Here is a 15,767-nt window from a genome sequence, read left to right as displayed (position 1 = left end):
AAATGCTGGTGCTATTTAACAATCTACCCAGATCTAACAGAAAAAAGTACAGAAGCACTTGAAAGAAATTCATCTTAGAAGGACAGGTTATTTGTTGAAAAACGAAGATTTCACGTGTTTTCTAGGGTTAGAGAAAATCTCATGCTTTTTCCATTTCCTTGGAGAAAAGGAGCCTGAGCTTTACAGGACATAGCATGATGGTGTATACACATGCATGCTAAAGTCCTTTTTTGAGAGGACTTTTCTATCTGAAAGCTTCATATTTCAATTGCTGAAAGTTCATCTGATAATGATATTGCCCTCTTATTTCCTAGCAGAGGACAAATTAACCCAGTGTTGCTGTAAATGTAAAAAAAGTAGATCCATTTCTTAAAACTGCACTATTTGGCTTTATTGTGAAGAGAGTTTAAAAAATGCATTAACTTTTTCTTCCTGGTTTCAAGTGTTGTAATAATAATTCTGATAGTAAAAATATTGAGTTTGCCTCCCTGGTCTTTTTAAAGTGTTGAACTGAACTTTAGCACTTGTGAAACAGTTGCTGTTGGAAAAACACCATAAAATCCTTTGGCCTGATGATAAAAGGTGGCCTAATTTTCTACCTAAAGTAGGAATGAGTTATAACTAATTGAATGCCTTTGGCAGATCAGCTGTAGAACAAGACAGTCTATGCTGAGAACAGAGCGCTCTCCCCAGCTTATTGGATAAAAATAAAGCTTTGTGTATCCTGAGTTACCGCACAATTTTTCCTTATCTTGGACTTCAGATAATTACACTGTCAGATTTGGAATGTGACTACATTAACGCTAGATCATGCTGCTCAAAACTCAATAAAGTAAATTATTCTTCTTTGCATTTAATATGGTTTAAGAAAACAATCCTTCATCTTAGCATCACAAATAACAGTGGTATAATATGTATCTGAAGAGACTTGATTGGCAGTATTTTGCATGTATCCTTTATTTCAGTCTGCTTGTCTTTTTTGGATGCCCACCTTTCAGCAAATTCAATCACAAAGGCTCTTCTGACCCTTGGTACCCTGAGATGGGCTGCTACTCTGAATTCGTGGGACTGAGACTTAACTCTTTGCAGAGCTCTTGAGTTCTGTGCTTTCGTTCTTGTAGGTGTGCCACACCAAGGATGTGTACTTGTGACTGAACTCTGCGACCTTTGTAGCAACTTTCTATGATGCTTCTGTATAACTTCTAATCTTTCTTGAACAGCAGGGAGATTTAAAGTGATAAGGAAAAGTACCATTTTAACCAAATCTGCTTAAAACTGATTTCGTTAAATCAATGTGGCCTTCCTGCATGGGTGTTCACTTTGATTTAAAGGTATTTTCTTTCTTAATGTAAGAGAGAATGCTGTTGAGCATTCTCTTGATAGTATTCTCAAGAGAAGATACTATCAAGCCAGAAATGTGCTATTGTCAGGGCTGACCCAGTTTATTTATTCCAGTTTTCATATTGATCAGTTTCCTTGTCTGTTCCAAGCCTGAGGGTGTTCCTGTGTCCTGTGTCTGTGCAAATTTTAATTATCTGCTTCTCTCGTTCCAGTGTTCTCTGCAGTGATTTCAAATGAGCACTGTATGCTTTCTTAACTCGCTTTCTTAAATGCTTGTGTGATATTGTTGTGTTCAAACACAAGTTCTCTGTAGAAATTTTTGTAATACTTAGATAAAGTACCTCTGTTATAATATCTTATGGCCTGATTTCTGACTTACACAGAATCTGTCTCAAGCTATTAATTTCCCCATATTGTGATAAAATCACGTGAGTTTGCTTCTTCCATTAATTTTCTGTCTGAGTTTGATATTATTAGAATCAGATGATAATTCCATATAGATGTCCTTTTCAGAAAGCAATTTATACTTGTGCACGTAACTTTTTTCTTTTCTTCCCTTCTTACAGTGGGTGGTCCCTGAGGTGATTGGCCATGCTGTTGTAACGGTATTAATGCTTATTTCGTTGCACTGGTTCATCTTTCTCCTTAATTTGCCAGTAGCAACATGGAATATATATAGGTAAGTGCAAAGGGTTTTGTGTGCTGCTTTTTTTTTTCACTCATAGTTTATCTCCAAGTGTGGTATGAAGGTAAATAATATGTCACGATTAGATGTTTCAGTTGTGTGCTTGAGCTGCTAACAGTCTTTGTGGATCTACCTAACATAAAACTCTCCTCTCATTGTAATTAAAATTACAAGAAACCCAACAGTGTAAAGGATATGAAGCTTTTGGCCTTTCCTTGCAGCCCAGGAATCTCGATCTGTGAATCATTCCCAAATTTGTAGGAAGTAATAGCATGTTAATTGGGATTATGAAGTAGTACTGCAAACATAGTTGTTAATGTTTTTCATGCTGTGCCTACATGCCCGATAGTGATATCGGCATTAAAGTACTTAGGTCAGCATGGCCGATGGTTGTAAAACCATCTGGCTGTGGCATTATGCCCCGCACCCTCCTTCGTTTACTTGTTTTTCCCCCTCATTTGCATTGTTTCTAGTCCCCCATCTTGCCTCTTTGTATTTGGAAAACTTTGCAGGCTTTTCATCTTATGACAACTGTCAGCGTTACTGGTCTCCGTATACTGGGCCGTCCACCACTTTGAAGTGGTTTACTTATCAGTAGGGATTTCCATATGGCAACATTGGGACTGCTAAGATATGTTTTCTTTATTTTCTTTATTTCTATATTTTCTTTATTTTGTATCATTTGATGAGCAGAGAATTGAACTTTTACAAGTGTTATGCTAATGAAAACTGGGTGTGGACTTGTTGCAAATTATGTCTAATCACTGTACTACAGGAAGTTCATAAGTTTAAGATAAAAGTACGAAAAGTTGGCCGCAATTCTTGTTTGCCTGAACCTGCTAGGGCTACCTAATTGCAGGGATGGGACCAGTTGTTGGTAAAATCAAACAAGAACTTTCATAGCTCTCATTAAAAAGAAGTTGAGGATCCCTTTACTGATAGCCTCATTGCTCTTGGGCAAAATAACCATGCATTTATCACCCCTGTTTTCTACAAAACTGCTAGCAAAGCCTTCAAGTGTTTCTATGCTGGAGTAACATGAGACAGTGTAACTTGTATGTTTAATAGACAAATGTTGCCTAAATGCGTGCACATAGGGGTAGTTTTGTTTGGCCACCTGTATGTATAATTGTATTACACACTGTTGCACAAAAAGATACCCTTTGGTATCTGCTGGCAAGTATGGAGTTTGCATTTGATGTTTCATTTACACTAGACTGTTTCTACAGAGACACTCGAGAGAGGATGCATTTTCTTTAAAGCTTTGAAGATTTCTTGTGCTGGTTACCCCTTTGCTACTTCCTTTTGCTTACTTACGCTATTTGAACTGCTATGCCCTTTTAAACCTGGTCAGAGAGAATTTTAAAAGATACAGTCATTTCTGTTTCCACACTTCAGGCAGTAAGCTTTTACTGCTGTTTTGAATTGATAGCTCTCTTTATGTTCGTCATACAGGGGTAGACATTCTGAATATCCTAACATCCAGGATGGTTTCCTCAATTTTAGATGTCCAGTGTAGGCGATAAATGAATATGACAGTATGATACTTTGCCTGTCCCACCACAAGAAGTCAAAATGTTAAGCCTGTATTGCTAATTCTGCCTTCTTTCTGAGGGTCGAGGCGTTTCACCCACATTAATAGCCTGGACTATGCCATCTATAGTGAAGGAGTTAGAGGTCTGCAAAAGCAAGGGTGGTGTTTAGCATTATAAAGGAAATCTGAAGATTTGGGACAGAACTTACATTTGACCCAGTGTTCAATGGACAAAAGATACGGTCGTCAGAAAAATGGTAGACTGTAAAGTAGTTCAAATACACTAAAGAGAGGAGAAGGTGTCAGTTATTAAACTAGGATTAAGTGGAAACAGATGAAGTGTGAACCTGTTACCATGAACGGCAAACTTCCAGCATCAGCTGAATGTGTTTGAATCTTCTTGGTATGTTATAGAAATTGGTTCCGGAAATACTCAAGTAAATGTTGCTGCATATGAATTCAGAAAAGTTTAAGGTTGTAATTTACTCCAAAATGAGTACAGATATCAAAATAATTGTGTTGAGATTGAAGAAGTTGATGCTTTGTAGTATATCCAAGTGATAATAAAGACAAAGGTAGGATAGTAATCCCTTCCACTTACTCTTTCCTTCAAAACCTGCTTAAGCTTGATGAGTAAATGGTACAGTTACAGGCAGTACTGGCTTAATTTACTAATCGTCTCAATGATTTCAGTGACAGTAGAGAGGTTTTGTGTGAAAGGGGCATCAGAAACAAATCTCAGGAAGATAAATTGGTCAAAGACAGCATCAGGAGAGACTTTCAAAGTGCAGCATGTTTATTGTAACATCCTACTGGCCCTTCTTGTTTGGTATACTCAGATGTTCATTTAATTTGATTTTTTTTTTTCTGAATTTTGTAGTGTCTTACACAATCTCCAGTGAGACATAGTTTCATCTTACATTCTCCTTGTTTTAAAACTAGATATTGAAGCAGCTTATTTGAAATCTAGTCATATTTCAAAATAAATACTTTATAGTTCTTAAATATTTCTTAGACCTGCTACTACACAAAAGAAGCAAGAATTGTGAAGGAAATGTTGAATTTGACTAGAAAAAAGCAAAGAAACTCTTCAAAAAAAAAAAAAAAAAGAAAATGTTGAATACTTCCCTTTGTCCTTTTTATATAGATATGCTTGAGACAATAGGTCAAAATGATGTGATTGTTTTGCCTTTAAGTAGATCATACCCATCTTAAAACTAAAGTAAAAAAAAAAAATTCTTTAAAATACAGTTAAAATTCTGACCAGGACTTCCACATCCCTTACAAAATTGTGTAATGTAGAGGGAAATGTCCTGCTGCTGTGGCAGCACCTTCCACTGCGTGGAGATACTGGAAGCACTAATGTATGTACTCATTGAAGCTGACAGTTTTCCTGTTCTGTGTGGTTTTGCTGCAGCGTTTTGCTGTTTAGGGTATGACAACTGGCTTGAGTTGTGTTTGTCAGCATCTGTCATCTTTTGTGTCCATGACTATAGTTCCTTCGCTGTATAATATGAGCCATACTAGCTTTTTGGAAAAACTACCTCCCAAGCTAGTTTTGCAAACTTTAATTAAGTTGCATCATTTAAGTGTTATCACTGTTCTTAAGAAGCAAAATTAATAAATCCTAGAGATAGAATAAAACTATGCTGTCTATTTCTAGGATAAATTGGCACAGGAGATCTGTGTTCTTCCTTGTAATGCATTTTATTTGAAGAAATTTCCAGTAAATGGACAGTAATTTTTGTTATCATACTAAAACCAGACCAATCACTTACAACTTCAAATTTAGAGGAGACTTACAAACTGTATTTCACATGAACTATTTTTAATGGATTGTGTTTGTTATTAGTCAAATGTGCTGCAGTGCTTTTTAATGCCTCTGTGAAAGAAAGACAAATACCGTGGTCTTAACTTTTTTTTTTTTGTTTGGTGTCCTGCTGCTGCTAGAAAACATCCTTGTCTCTTGTTCCCTTTCTTCCCCTCCTATTGAAATTAACGTTGCAAGAGGTAGGGGGGTGCCTTTTGGAGTACAAGTGGTGCCATTTTTCGAGTATCTAAAGAAAATCAAAGTGTTCTGTTCTGAGACCTTGTTTTTTCTGTAGGTATAAGTCCAACAGTTAAATTCCTGTGTAGAAAGAGTATTATTCCAGGAAGGTAGAGCCTGTATGACATTTAAGTGAAATAATAATACTGTTCTAGACTGAGCTCAGCTGGAGTGAGAACTTCATGTGCTTGCATTTGCTCTCTTGAGAAATGCTTATGACAAATGAACATGCTACTTGTTGAGTTTTCACAGGACATAAACATTTGTTTTGCTGGTTTTATTCTTCCTTTTGCTTACATTTCACTTTGTTTCACTCAACTTTTGTTCTTATGTGGATTCGGGCAGCAGTACTTAACTTCTTCAGTTCTGCCCAGTCTCTCATCCTGTCAGCTTCAGTGCGTCTACTGAGACAACGCAGGATGGTTGTGACAAAGATGGGAATAATACACAGATCCTTTGTCTCATCTTACATTATCTCATTTTGACCATTGGAGTCTGATTATCTATGTGGGTTCTTTTGTAACTAAATCTCTAATTCTTAGCTAATTAATTCTCTACCAGTCCCTTTCATCTAACCCATCTTTCCACTGTGAAGGAATGTTTCCTTCATAACACCAAGTAACCATGAACAACAATTAAAATGAACTGGGATCAGCTATTACCGGTAAACTCTCCCATTTATACATGAGAAGCCAGGCTGATGCTTTTAGTACTTCTTATCCTCTTATTCTTTCTTTGTGGGTTGTAGCGGCAGAGATACATGCAATATGCTGAAACTGAAATGGAATTAAAGATGAGCTCCCTTGTGCTGAATTGTGGAACAACTCTTTAGGTTAAAGTCCCTTCTCTGCAAGCTCTTCTCTTCCCCTTCCCCTGACACTCCCTCATGTTTTGACGACCATATTTCTGTTGGGTTTTTTTTCTCTTAAACTTTCAGGTACATTATGGTCCCAAGTGGAAACATGGGGGTATTTGATCCCACAGAGATCCATAACCGAGGACAACTGAAATCACACATGAAGGAAGCCATGATTAAACTAGGCTTTCATCTGCTCTGTTTCTTCATGTACCTTTACAGGTTAGTTTCAAAAATTGCTCCCAAGAAACAAAGGAATTGTCTGCCAGCTATTTTTATCTCCTCTATTCTGCTAGTGTAATGGCTGGTATTCCTAAGTGTTTTATCTTTTTGCATCCTGCTAAGCCTCAATAATATATTTTGACAGCTATCTCCAGGCTCATTACGTGCCTTTGTTCTTTCTGATCCGACATTGTTTGGAAACTCGGACTACCCCTTAATCTCAAACCAACTATAAGTACAATATAAAGAGTTTTATGATTTCAGCACCTAGAATAAGTGGCCTATTTAAAATGGAAATCATCTTGAAGACCAAGTTTATTTTACAAGCTCTGTTTTAGAAAATAAAGTTGATCTGGCTAAGTTAAAAACAGATGAGTTCTGTGATGGGGCCGCTTACTACAAGATGGAAGAACTACTGTTCTGCAGGATTACTTCTGAAGTCCTTGTCTTCATAAGCAAAGCGCATAGCATAGTTGCTTTGACTTTCTGTTTCAGAATCAAGCACAGTTCTCTCATGAAAGTGATAGCTGTTTTTACTTTCACATGCTTCAGTAATCCACTGGTATCATGTTTTCTGTTTTGTCACAGTATGATTCTGGCTTTGATAAATGATTGAGACGTTGAAAAAGAACCATTAGCTGCCAAATTGGGTCATCACTCCAGTGACTGGTTGTGGAGCCACAGAACACCTTCTGAACATACCTAGATCAGTGTCGTCATGCAGTATATTTTTCCTCTTTGAACAAGAAATATTTTTCTGTATTTTTAACATAAAATATTTTCAAAAGACATTGGATTTGTGTAGCAGTTGTTTTTGTTCCTTTACAACCCAAAGTGCTGGACCTGCTGCTTCTGTAAGATGAAATCTTTGCTTACAGAACCGATCTCATGGGAACTAAATGGTGAGAAGGGAAACTCGCTTCAGCAGCATGGGCTGGTAACAGTGGTAGTTCCAGAACAAATTTAAGTGTAGCTCTGATGTCTGCTTCTTACTGAAAGGTGTCAAGATGCGCCTCTGGCTGTCAAGCTGTCCTGTTAGAGACTAGTTTGAAGCAGCCCTTGGAACACAGATTTCAAAGTGGAACAGTAGTACAGCTTGCATCTTTGTGTCGGTGTTTTTTCCAGCTAAAAAGCAATGGAATAAAAGTTAATGCTTTTCTCCCGTTCCACCCCTCCCTCCAACAACCTAGATGAAGTCTTGTGTTTGGATTGATTAAGGTCCCTTTGGTGAAAGTGACACTTGTGTGTAAGAGTGAAAACCAGATAAATAAGAAATATGATTAATACCTGCTTTTTTACTTCAACTCCTATTTTGTCATTGAAATACATCATAGACCTCCATACTAAGTAAACATCATATTGCACTGGTGTTGGAGTTGGTCACAAGGCAAAAGACTATCTGCAGTCACTGCTCCATGAACCTGCTCTTTCCACATCCAGTGAGGTGAAGCAACAGTATGTCTAGCCCGGGAAGATGGTTTGGTAAACCACAACCCAGTTATCCTAATTCTGATGTAACTCAGCTTCAAAGACGCCAGCAAACCAAGTTCTTCTTGTGTGGCTCTTGCATCAGTGATAAGTATATAAACCTGAGTTTGTACCCTCACCATCCTTTTATATGTGCATAGAAACAGTTCTTTTGAAACAAACAAGTGAAACACTTCAAAAATACAGTACTGTAAGTCCTAAAATTTATGAGTTTCTCCTTAAGTACTTGTTCTTTGGTGTATAGCTGTAGTTAGCAGGTTGTTTTCATGGCCAGCAGTGAAAAGACAACCCTGAAGCTTGATTTCTCTAGGTGCCTTGTGTTCAACGTTTGTTCTAAGAAAAGTCTGGCTTTAAATTATGATGGATAGAGTCCCAAGTTCAGCTGTTGCAAAGATGAAAAACTGCTGAAAATTACGCTCATTAAAAATAACCAAGGAAATACCTACCACAGCTGCATACCACTGACTACTTGACACCACAAAAATCAAACTACAGAAAGTACTGCCTTATAAAGCTGAAACCCAGACAGGATATAGGACTGGAAAAAGGAGAGCAAACAAAGCTTTTTTAAAGAGAGCAGTTTATATGGTAGGCAATTATCTTATTTGTATGTAAAAAAACCATACTACACATATGTTGGGTTTTATCTGTTAGAAGAAAGGGCAGCACTAGTAAGCTGCTCGAGTTAAGTCCTTGCTATAGTGCTAACAGTTGATAAATTTCATTATTGATGTTTCACACTGAGAAACGTGTCCATTAATCTGCAAGTCCACAACTTAAAAACTAACAAACAGTTTTACATCTTATTCTAAAGAAATGATTTTGAGAGAAGAGCTTTATTATTAATGGAAATGTTTGTAAGATACATTGTCTTCAGTGATTTCTAACTACCAGCACCTCAGAATTACAGTGATGACATTAGACAGGGTACACTTATTTTCTAATAGAATTGGTAAAATTTATCACTCGCTGTGAAAAGCTTCTATTCTCCCCTACTGAGGGAAGTGTGTTTTCAGAGATGGGAGCCAGACAGGGAAGGATAAGGAAAAACGAACAAAATATCTGAAAAAAAATAATGAGGGTCACATGTTTTAATTTATATCCCTGACCTAGAGGAATGTTATTGTGGATTCCTCCCCATTTCCTCCCTCAAGAATGAATTGTTAACTGTGACAGACCAACAAAAAAAAATAGATATGTTTTCTAAGTGGTTGTCAAATACTAAACAAGCTACAGTCATTTATCTCATGGGAGATGCACGGAGCACAGAAATTTTACAGTAGTAAAAACCAAAACCTCCCTACATTCTGGGTCTCTACTGGGGGAGAACAGGGTAATTTAAACGCAATCTTACTATACAGAATTCAAGACAATTACAAACTTTAGACTGACTTTAAATAACAATTCACCTAGCTTTATCACTATGGATCAGTATGAGACCAAAACACAGACTCTCTCCTGTTCGCTCACTGGAATGTATTTCCCTTTGGAACCAAGGTATCCCAAGTATAACTTCCTGAGGGGACCATTAGCTTGACTGTCAAATGATTAGCTACAATTTATAGAAAGCTCTTAATCCATGAAAATTAATCCGAAGTTGGCTTACAGGGATTCTAACTTTTCACCAAGGTTATTTAGCTCTTTTCCTTACCCACAGCCTAGAGCCTGGTCATCCGGCTAAGATATTACTCATTCAACAGTTTTCAGAGAGATGAGATAGCTATTATAGTACTGCACTTGGGAGGGGGGGATTAGTTAAAATATATATGACAGCATATTTCCCCCTTATTAATCATGTTACAGACTGTTGGTTATTTATCTCGTTTTATTAAAGAATATACTTATCTCGTTCTAGTAAACTACTGTTTTATTCTAAAATAATTCTGTATTATGGAACATAGTAAATCAGTGGGATTAATGGTATGTCCAAGTAGTCCTAAGAATAGTTCTACGTGCAGGTTAATAATCAACCCGAAACCCTGATAAGTCCATAAAAGCAAATCTTTTACCTGTTCAGTATTGACATAGCTTTAATCTAATTCTTCTTCTTCTCACAAGATGCTCTCTAAGATTTTGTACAAAAGAAAAGACCGTTTTTGCCTCTAAGGATATTATGGTAATGATGAGATTGGAGGTGGTGGCAGAAAAAATTGGGCTACGTGGACCACCGTGCAGTTATTGGTATATTAACCACCTTATCTTTGGCAGAAACCTTAGAGGCATACAAACTTCAGTAGTTACTCTTCCGAGAATTATAGGCCTTTTAAAGCGAGGAGGCAACTGGGACTGCCCTCTCTCTGTAGGGAGTCAATAGCCTACGCGCGCGCAACCCGTGCAGGAGAGCAGAGGGCTGCGTCGGGCAGCACAGAAAGCACAGCCCAAGGGGTAAGGGGAGAGTAAAACAGAAAGTGTCCCCCTGGCGAAGCACCCTACACCTCAGGCAGTGTTTGGATTTAAGCTAATTATGAAACGCTTATCTACTACAGGTTCCTTATGTAATTTCTTTTCAACGATCTGAAGGGTTTAAAAAAAAATTACAATTCATTTTCAGTCTTTCATATGCTGAAATTTCAGAGTTCTATAGAAATCACATAGCTGTTTCTCTTGCATTCTTCTCACCAGTTAAAGGCAGACATAGGACAGCAGAGGAAGCACAGTGACAAATCCAGCCAAAAAACTGACTTCCTTCATCTGCTGTGTGGAGCATTTACAGCTGAAGCAGGTCTGCAATCTAACAACCCTCCTGCAAATCCTGGTACCCAAGGGAAGTGGCACGAAGCAGCACGTGGAAAGGAATAAGCATGCCCCTTCTGTTTGCAGCTGTATTTAAGCCATAATTATCTATACACTGCTTAAAGTGTAAGGGAGGGGAACAAAGTTAATACAAAGGTGATACCAGAGAAAGTAAAGACCTTTTCTAATCAATATAGAAGCTCAAAGAAATACAAAAACATGAAGTGGACAGCAAAACGTTTGAGTTTGGAAAAGATCCAGGAAGAGGAGGGCAAATTTAGGCACAGCTTTTTATTTCACAGAACATTAGCTCTATAGAGTTGAATATAAATGCCTAAAATGCAGGACGAAGATGAGGTTCTGTTTCAAGGCACAGGGAAGAGGGACAAGAACACAGCATTAGTTGGAGGCAACAGGGAAGAAGTAGGTTCAAGAGCTCTCAGCCACAAAAGCTGCTTAGGTCGATTTCAGATAGCCAGGAGGTCTGCGATCTCCAGTTTAAGAGAAGTCCAAGGAGGAGATGCAGGTACTTTAGGAGCACCTTCTTAATACGAAGTACCAAAAAACCCCACAAAACCCACAACCACCTAAAGCAACCTGTGTCCGGTATTCAAGCAAGCTCCAGTATTAAGGAATCGAGGCTTTCATGGAGCCTCAAGAGACCAGGCGTTCAAGTTAGCGAAGCACAGGACGGGACACAGGCAAGTCGACCGCTCCATGTACAGGGAAAACACAAGCGGGAGGTAGATTAGAGCCAAACGTCAAGAACTGGAAAGCCTGCACACAATGCTGCGTGAATTATTACTCAGCTAAACTGCCACAAATTGATTTTCCTAGCGAGAAAGTGAAATATTACAAATACGGAAGAAATCTATAATTAATGGTCAAGAAATTAACATCCAAGTCAGTCATATAAGTGAAGTTAGGGAAACTAAGAACTATTCATTCCAGTTATTTATTCTGTTTATTGAATTGAAAGAAAGGGAATACAAACATTTCTGTTAAGTGCTGTGCACCAACATGGAAAAAGTGTATTTTTTTTTTTAAAAATCCTAATAAAAACAAATCAGAAGTTAATGTAGTTCCAATTGAACAATTTTTAAAGATATGTTTAAAATACTACACATTTATAAAATAAAAAAGTTAAAACGGTGTTCTGTAAATAATTAGTAAAACAAGTGAAAATAAATACGAGACCCAAAGTTCTTATGTTTTTAATGTAATATAGCAAAGAAATTTTTAACTACTTAATATAATCCGAGGAGAGTAACAAAAATCCAGAAAGTTTAAGAACGCAATCCTTTGAAACATTTAATATCAGTCCATAGCAAATAGTCATTACATACCAAAAGCTCTAAGTGTTAACTAGTTCCACCACAACTCCATATAAATCTTGACAATTTAGAAATCTTGAGATCAACAATAAAGTTCTTTTCTTGATCTCTACAGCTTGGTTTGTAAGTACATACATGCTTTGAGGATCCATTTTGTCCCATATGTTTTCAAGGAGCCAATAACTTTTTCCATCTGTGCCTAAAAATGTTAAAGATTCAAATCTAGCACATATACCCTTAACAATGAAAAATGTATAAGAAAAAAGATGGGGCACAATGAATTTCAAATTTATAAAAATATACTGATATTAACCAAAACCTTCTGGTCAAAGGACACTTCACATACACACGACTTAAAGTATGCAATAAAACATGACGAGTACCTAGAACATTTGGTTCTCTGTCTGTTCATGGAACACATGCACACGCACATTCATACCAGATGGGAGGAACACTCTCACAGACGTTTTATTGAATCCAGATTATCTGGATTCATAGACAGAAAACTTGTCTACAGTTTATTTCAACAACTAGAGGCAGCTACTGCAGCAGTAGTTCAACACTGCACACTTCAATTAAGTCCACCCTGTTTAAAAAAGTGTCAGAGTTAATGATTTTTTTTTTTTTTCCTCCTTTCTTTCTTTCTAAACATTGTTAAAAGTAGCAGTTTTCAAAATTCAATATGGCAGCTGAAAATGGACTCAAGCCAATGTGGAAAAGACAGGAGGAGGTCAAAAGGAGGATTAACCATTTATGGGATGGGTGTTCCTCTTAATAGTTGTCTCCAAAAAAAATTAGAAGTGTATTTTGTAGCTAAAAATATGGACAAACTATTGAAAGTGCATTTTTCCTCCTCCTTGAGTTACAGTAGTTTGTCTGTTGGTCAGTGAATCCTGCTTTTTACGTTCATTCCTCTTTCTCTACCTCCCTCCCCATTTGGGTCTACAATATCTCCCCTCAAACTACAGCTAATTGTACGAGTCCTGGTTTCCCACTCAGGAAGCCTTCAAAACTGATTTTGGGTGGGAGTATCACTTAGCAGTGTAAAATTATACAACTAGACACAAACTCCCAAGCACATACTGAGATTTGTTAAACATTACCTGTTTGAAGCCAAGTTGAGAAGTAACTGGCAAGATCGGGATAGATTCCTAGCTTGAATCTTTGCTCTACTCATAAAAAGAAGTTAACTTTAAAGTTGGAGAACTTCAGAAAATACAGAGGGAATTTAAAACAAAGGTGTCATTTCCCCCCACTACCCTCCCCTCCAAAACAAGGACAGATCTAGCATTTTCCCTTTTCTGCTCCATTGTGCCTTGAAAATTACTTACCTGAACAGCTAAAGAACATTCAGATAATAACATGCTTCAGCATATTTATTTTTTTTTTTTAAGATCTGCCTCGACAATAACCTGGGGCTACTGTGAATATTTTAAGCCAACCAGAGAAAAGTCACAAAAGGAGTACACGCTTACAGTATTTTCCTCTCTAAAACCATAGGTCTGTTGCCTAGAAATACAGTGATTTATTGTGGGTGTGTGCTTGTTCCAGCCTTAGAATCCAGCCTATGAACATTTTTAAGCACATGGAAATCAACGTGTTGCAAATGAGCAAATTTATTTGTCATCCCCCCTCCCCGCCATAGTCTCATTTTATAGTCTGTGCACAAAAAGTATTGGTACTTTTCAATTCACATATTGTGAATATGTAACGTGTTAGAAAGTTTAGGTTCCTCTTCAGTCTACGGGTTGGAATGGCAGTCGTTACTGCTAGATCTATAATATCAGTTTACTGTGGGACCAAGTAGTGTGGGAAAAGGAAGATTACTCTCACCTTTCTTTCATCTCTGCTCATCACCTGCGAGAAGCAGACAGCTATGCAACACGCTGTTACTGAGACACTGCAAACAGTGCCGTCTGTATGGAGCTTTCCTTTACATTGCATCCTTGCAGCATGAAACTGAAGTGAAGATATGAGAACACGTGCTTCTCCCTAACTCTGCTTTTCTAAATATCTAAATTGTATTTGAGAGGTACAAACCACCATTTCCAGAAGAGAAACCCCAGAATGGAGGGGCTGTATTTTGCCAAAAAGTAATACGTTTAAATTACTAATTATAATGCGTTGCAGTGGAAAGTAGGCATCAGCCCATACACACCCCCTACACAGCCTGTACCAGGTAAGGAGTCTCACTTTGTTGAGATATGGCCACCGCATTAAAAATGCCTCTTGAAGTGCATATGAGACTTTAAATCTAAACTTGAGATTTGATCCAGCCTTCATCACCTGCCTCAAGTTCCCACTGCAAGTCCCACGAGTATGAGGTGAGCAAGTAGTGCCAGACCATTGTATGAGACTTTGTTAAGAAACATCAAAACCAGGATTATTCTCCTTACTCTCCCTAAATAGTGTTTTGTTTGAAAACATAAGTTCCAGAGTAAGACAACACTAGGGTAACTTTTGAAGATTCACATACTGGCATTGCTTATGAATGATACCATGTTTTGAACATATAAAACACTGTTTACAATTTAGGTGCTCAATTTTTAGTTAAACCCAAAGGTTTAGCTTTACTCAAATTTGACCTTAGGAAGTTGTCTGTTTCCCTGCAACACTGATGCCCCAGGAACAAGACTGACTAATCTTACACTGTTTGAACTAGAAAGAGAAGCAAACAGTTTCCTTTAGAACTAGCCAACAGAAGGAGGAACTGGTTTGTAGTCTTAAGTTTACACATGTATTCCCACTACCGTGAAACAGAAATTGGTATCACAGAAATTCACCTTAAGACAAATGTACTAGATTGACAATGAACGTCAAGTTTCTACTTCATTTTGAAGGTACTAGAAGAGGAGTATGTCAGATTCAGGGCTGGTCTCAACCAAAGTATCAGAATTAAGTTTACACACAAGGCAGGAAAAAAAAGCCCCACCAACAGATGGCTGGAATCTAAAAAATAATAATAATTAAAAAAAAAAATCTAACCTGCTAAGCTTCACTTTGTTTGTCTGGGAAAGAAAAAAGGGACTGCTTATGTTAAACACCACATTCTCATTCATCAAAGTGGCTACACTTCTCTTCCCAGGAACTCCGGCAAACTTTCCCCCACCCTTCTTCCTCACATGACTAATAAGGACACTGGATCATTATCTCACTAAAGGATGAAGTCCACACTTCTGTTCACATCAATTCTTGGTGGCGTGCCTTTCCCTGCTCCCTCTATACTTCACAGCAGTACCAACACTACCTTTCCAACCAAGGTGGCAAAAGGGAATGCGGTGCCATCCCATAACGAACTTGTGTGTAGTGCAGAAGCACAGAGATGCCAGGCCATCTGTTTACATCAAAAAGAATAAATACTTAAATTATAAATGTCCTTCTCTTTTCTTGACATGGGATATTAGTGGAACTATTCCTAGATGTGTCGAGATGTTCACAGCACCAACTCGCAACAAGGTCTGGGAGAGGGATTTCAATGTGCAAACTTAAAAAGTATATTCTCAAAAAGAAAATCTATACACCTTGTT

The 15,767-nt window shown here is 37.6% G+C and overlaps 1 protein-coding gene across 1 annotated transcript; it reads left to right on the top strand.

Moving 5' to 3' along the window:
• Nucleotides 1–741: 741 nt before the first annotated feature.
• On the top strand, nt 742–7,476 carry CNIH4 (cornichon family AMPA receptor auxiliary protein 4). The gene is made up of 4 exons (XM_009894292.1): nt 742–832; nt 1,908–2,020; nt 6,545–6,685; nt 7,274–7,476. The coding sequence occupies exons 2-4, from the start codon at nt 1,953–1,955 to the stop codon at nt 7,299–7,301; spliced, it is 237 nt and encodes a 78-aa protein (XP_009892594.1). The 5' UTR covers nt 742–832; nt 1,908–1,952; the 3' UTR covers nt 7,302–7,476.
• Nucleotides 7,477–15,767: the final 8,291 nt, after the last annotated feature.

The sequence above is a fragment of the Charadrius vociferus genome, unplaced genomic scaffold (assembly GCF_000708025.1).
Source record: "Charadrius vociferus isolate BGI_N301 unplaced genomic scaffold, ASM70802v2 scaffold261, whole genome shotgun sequence".
NCBI lineage: Eukaryota > Metazoa > Chordata > Aves > Charadriiformes > Charadriidae > Charadrius > Charadrius vociferus.
Note: the sequence above shows the minus strand (reverse complement) of the source record. Positions and strands in the feature narration are given on the sequence as shown.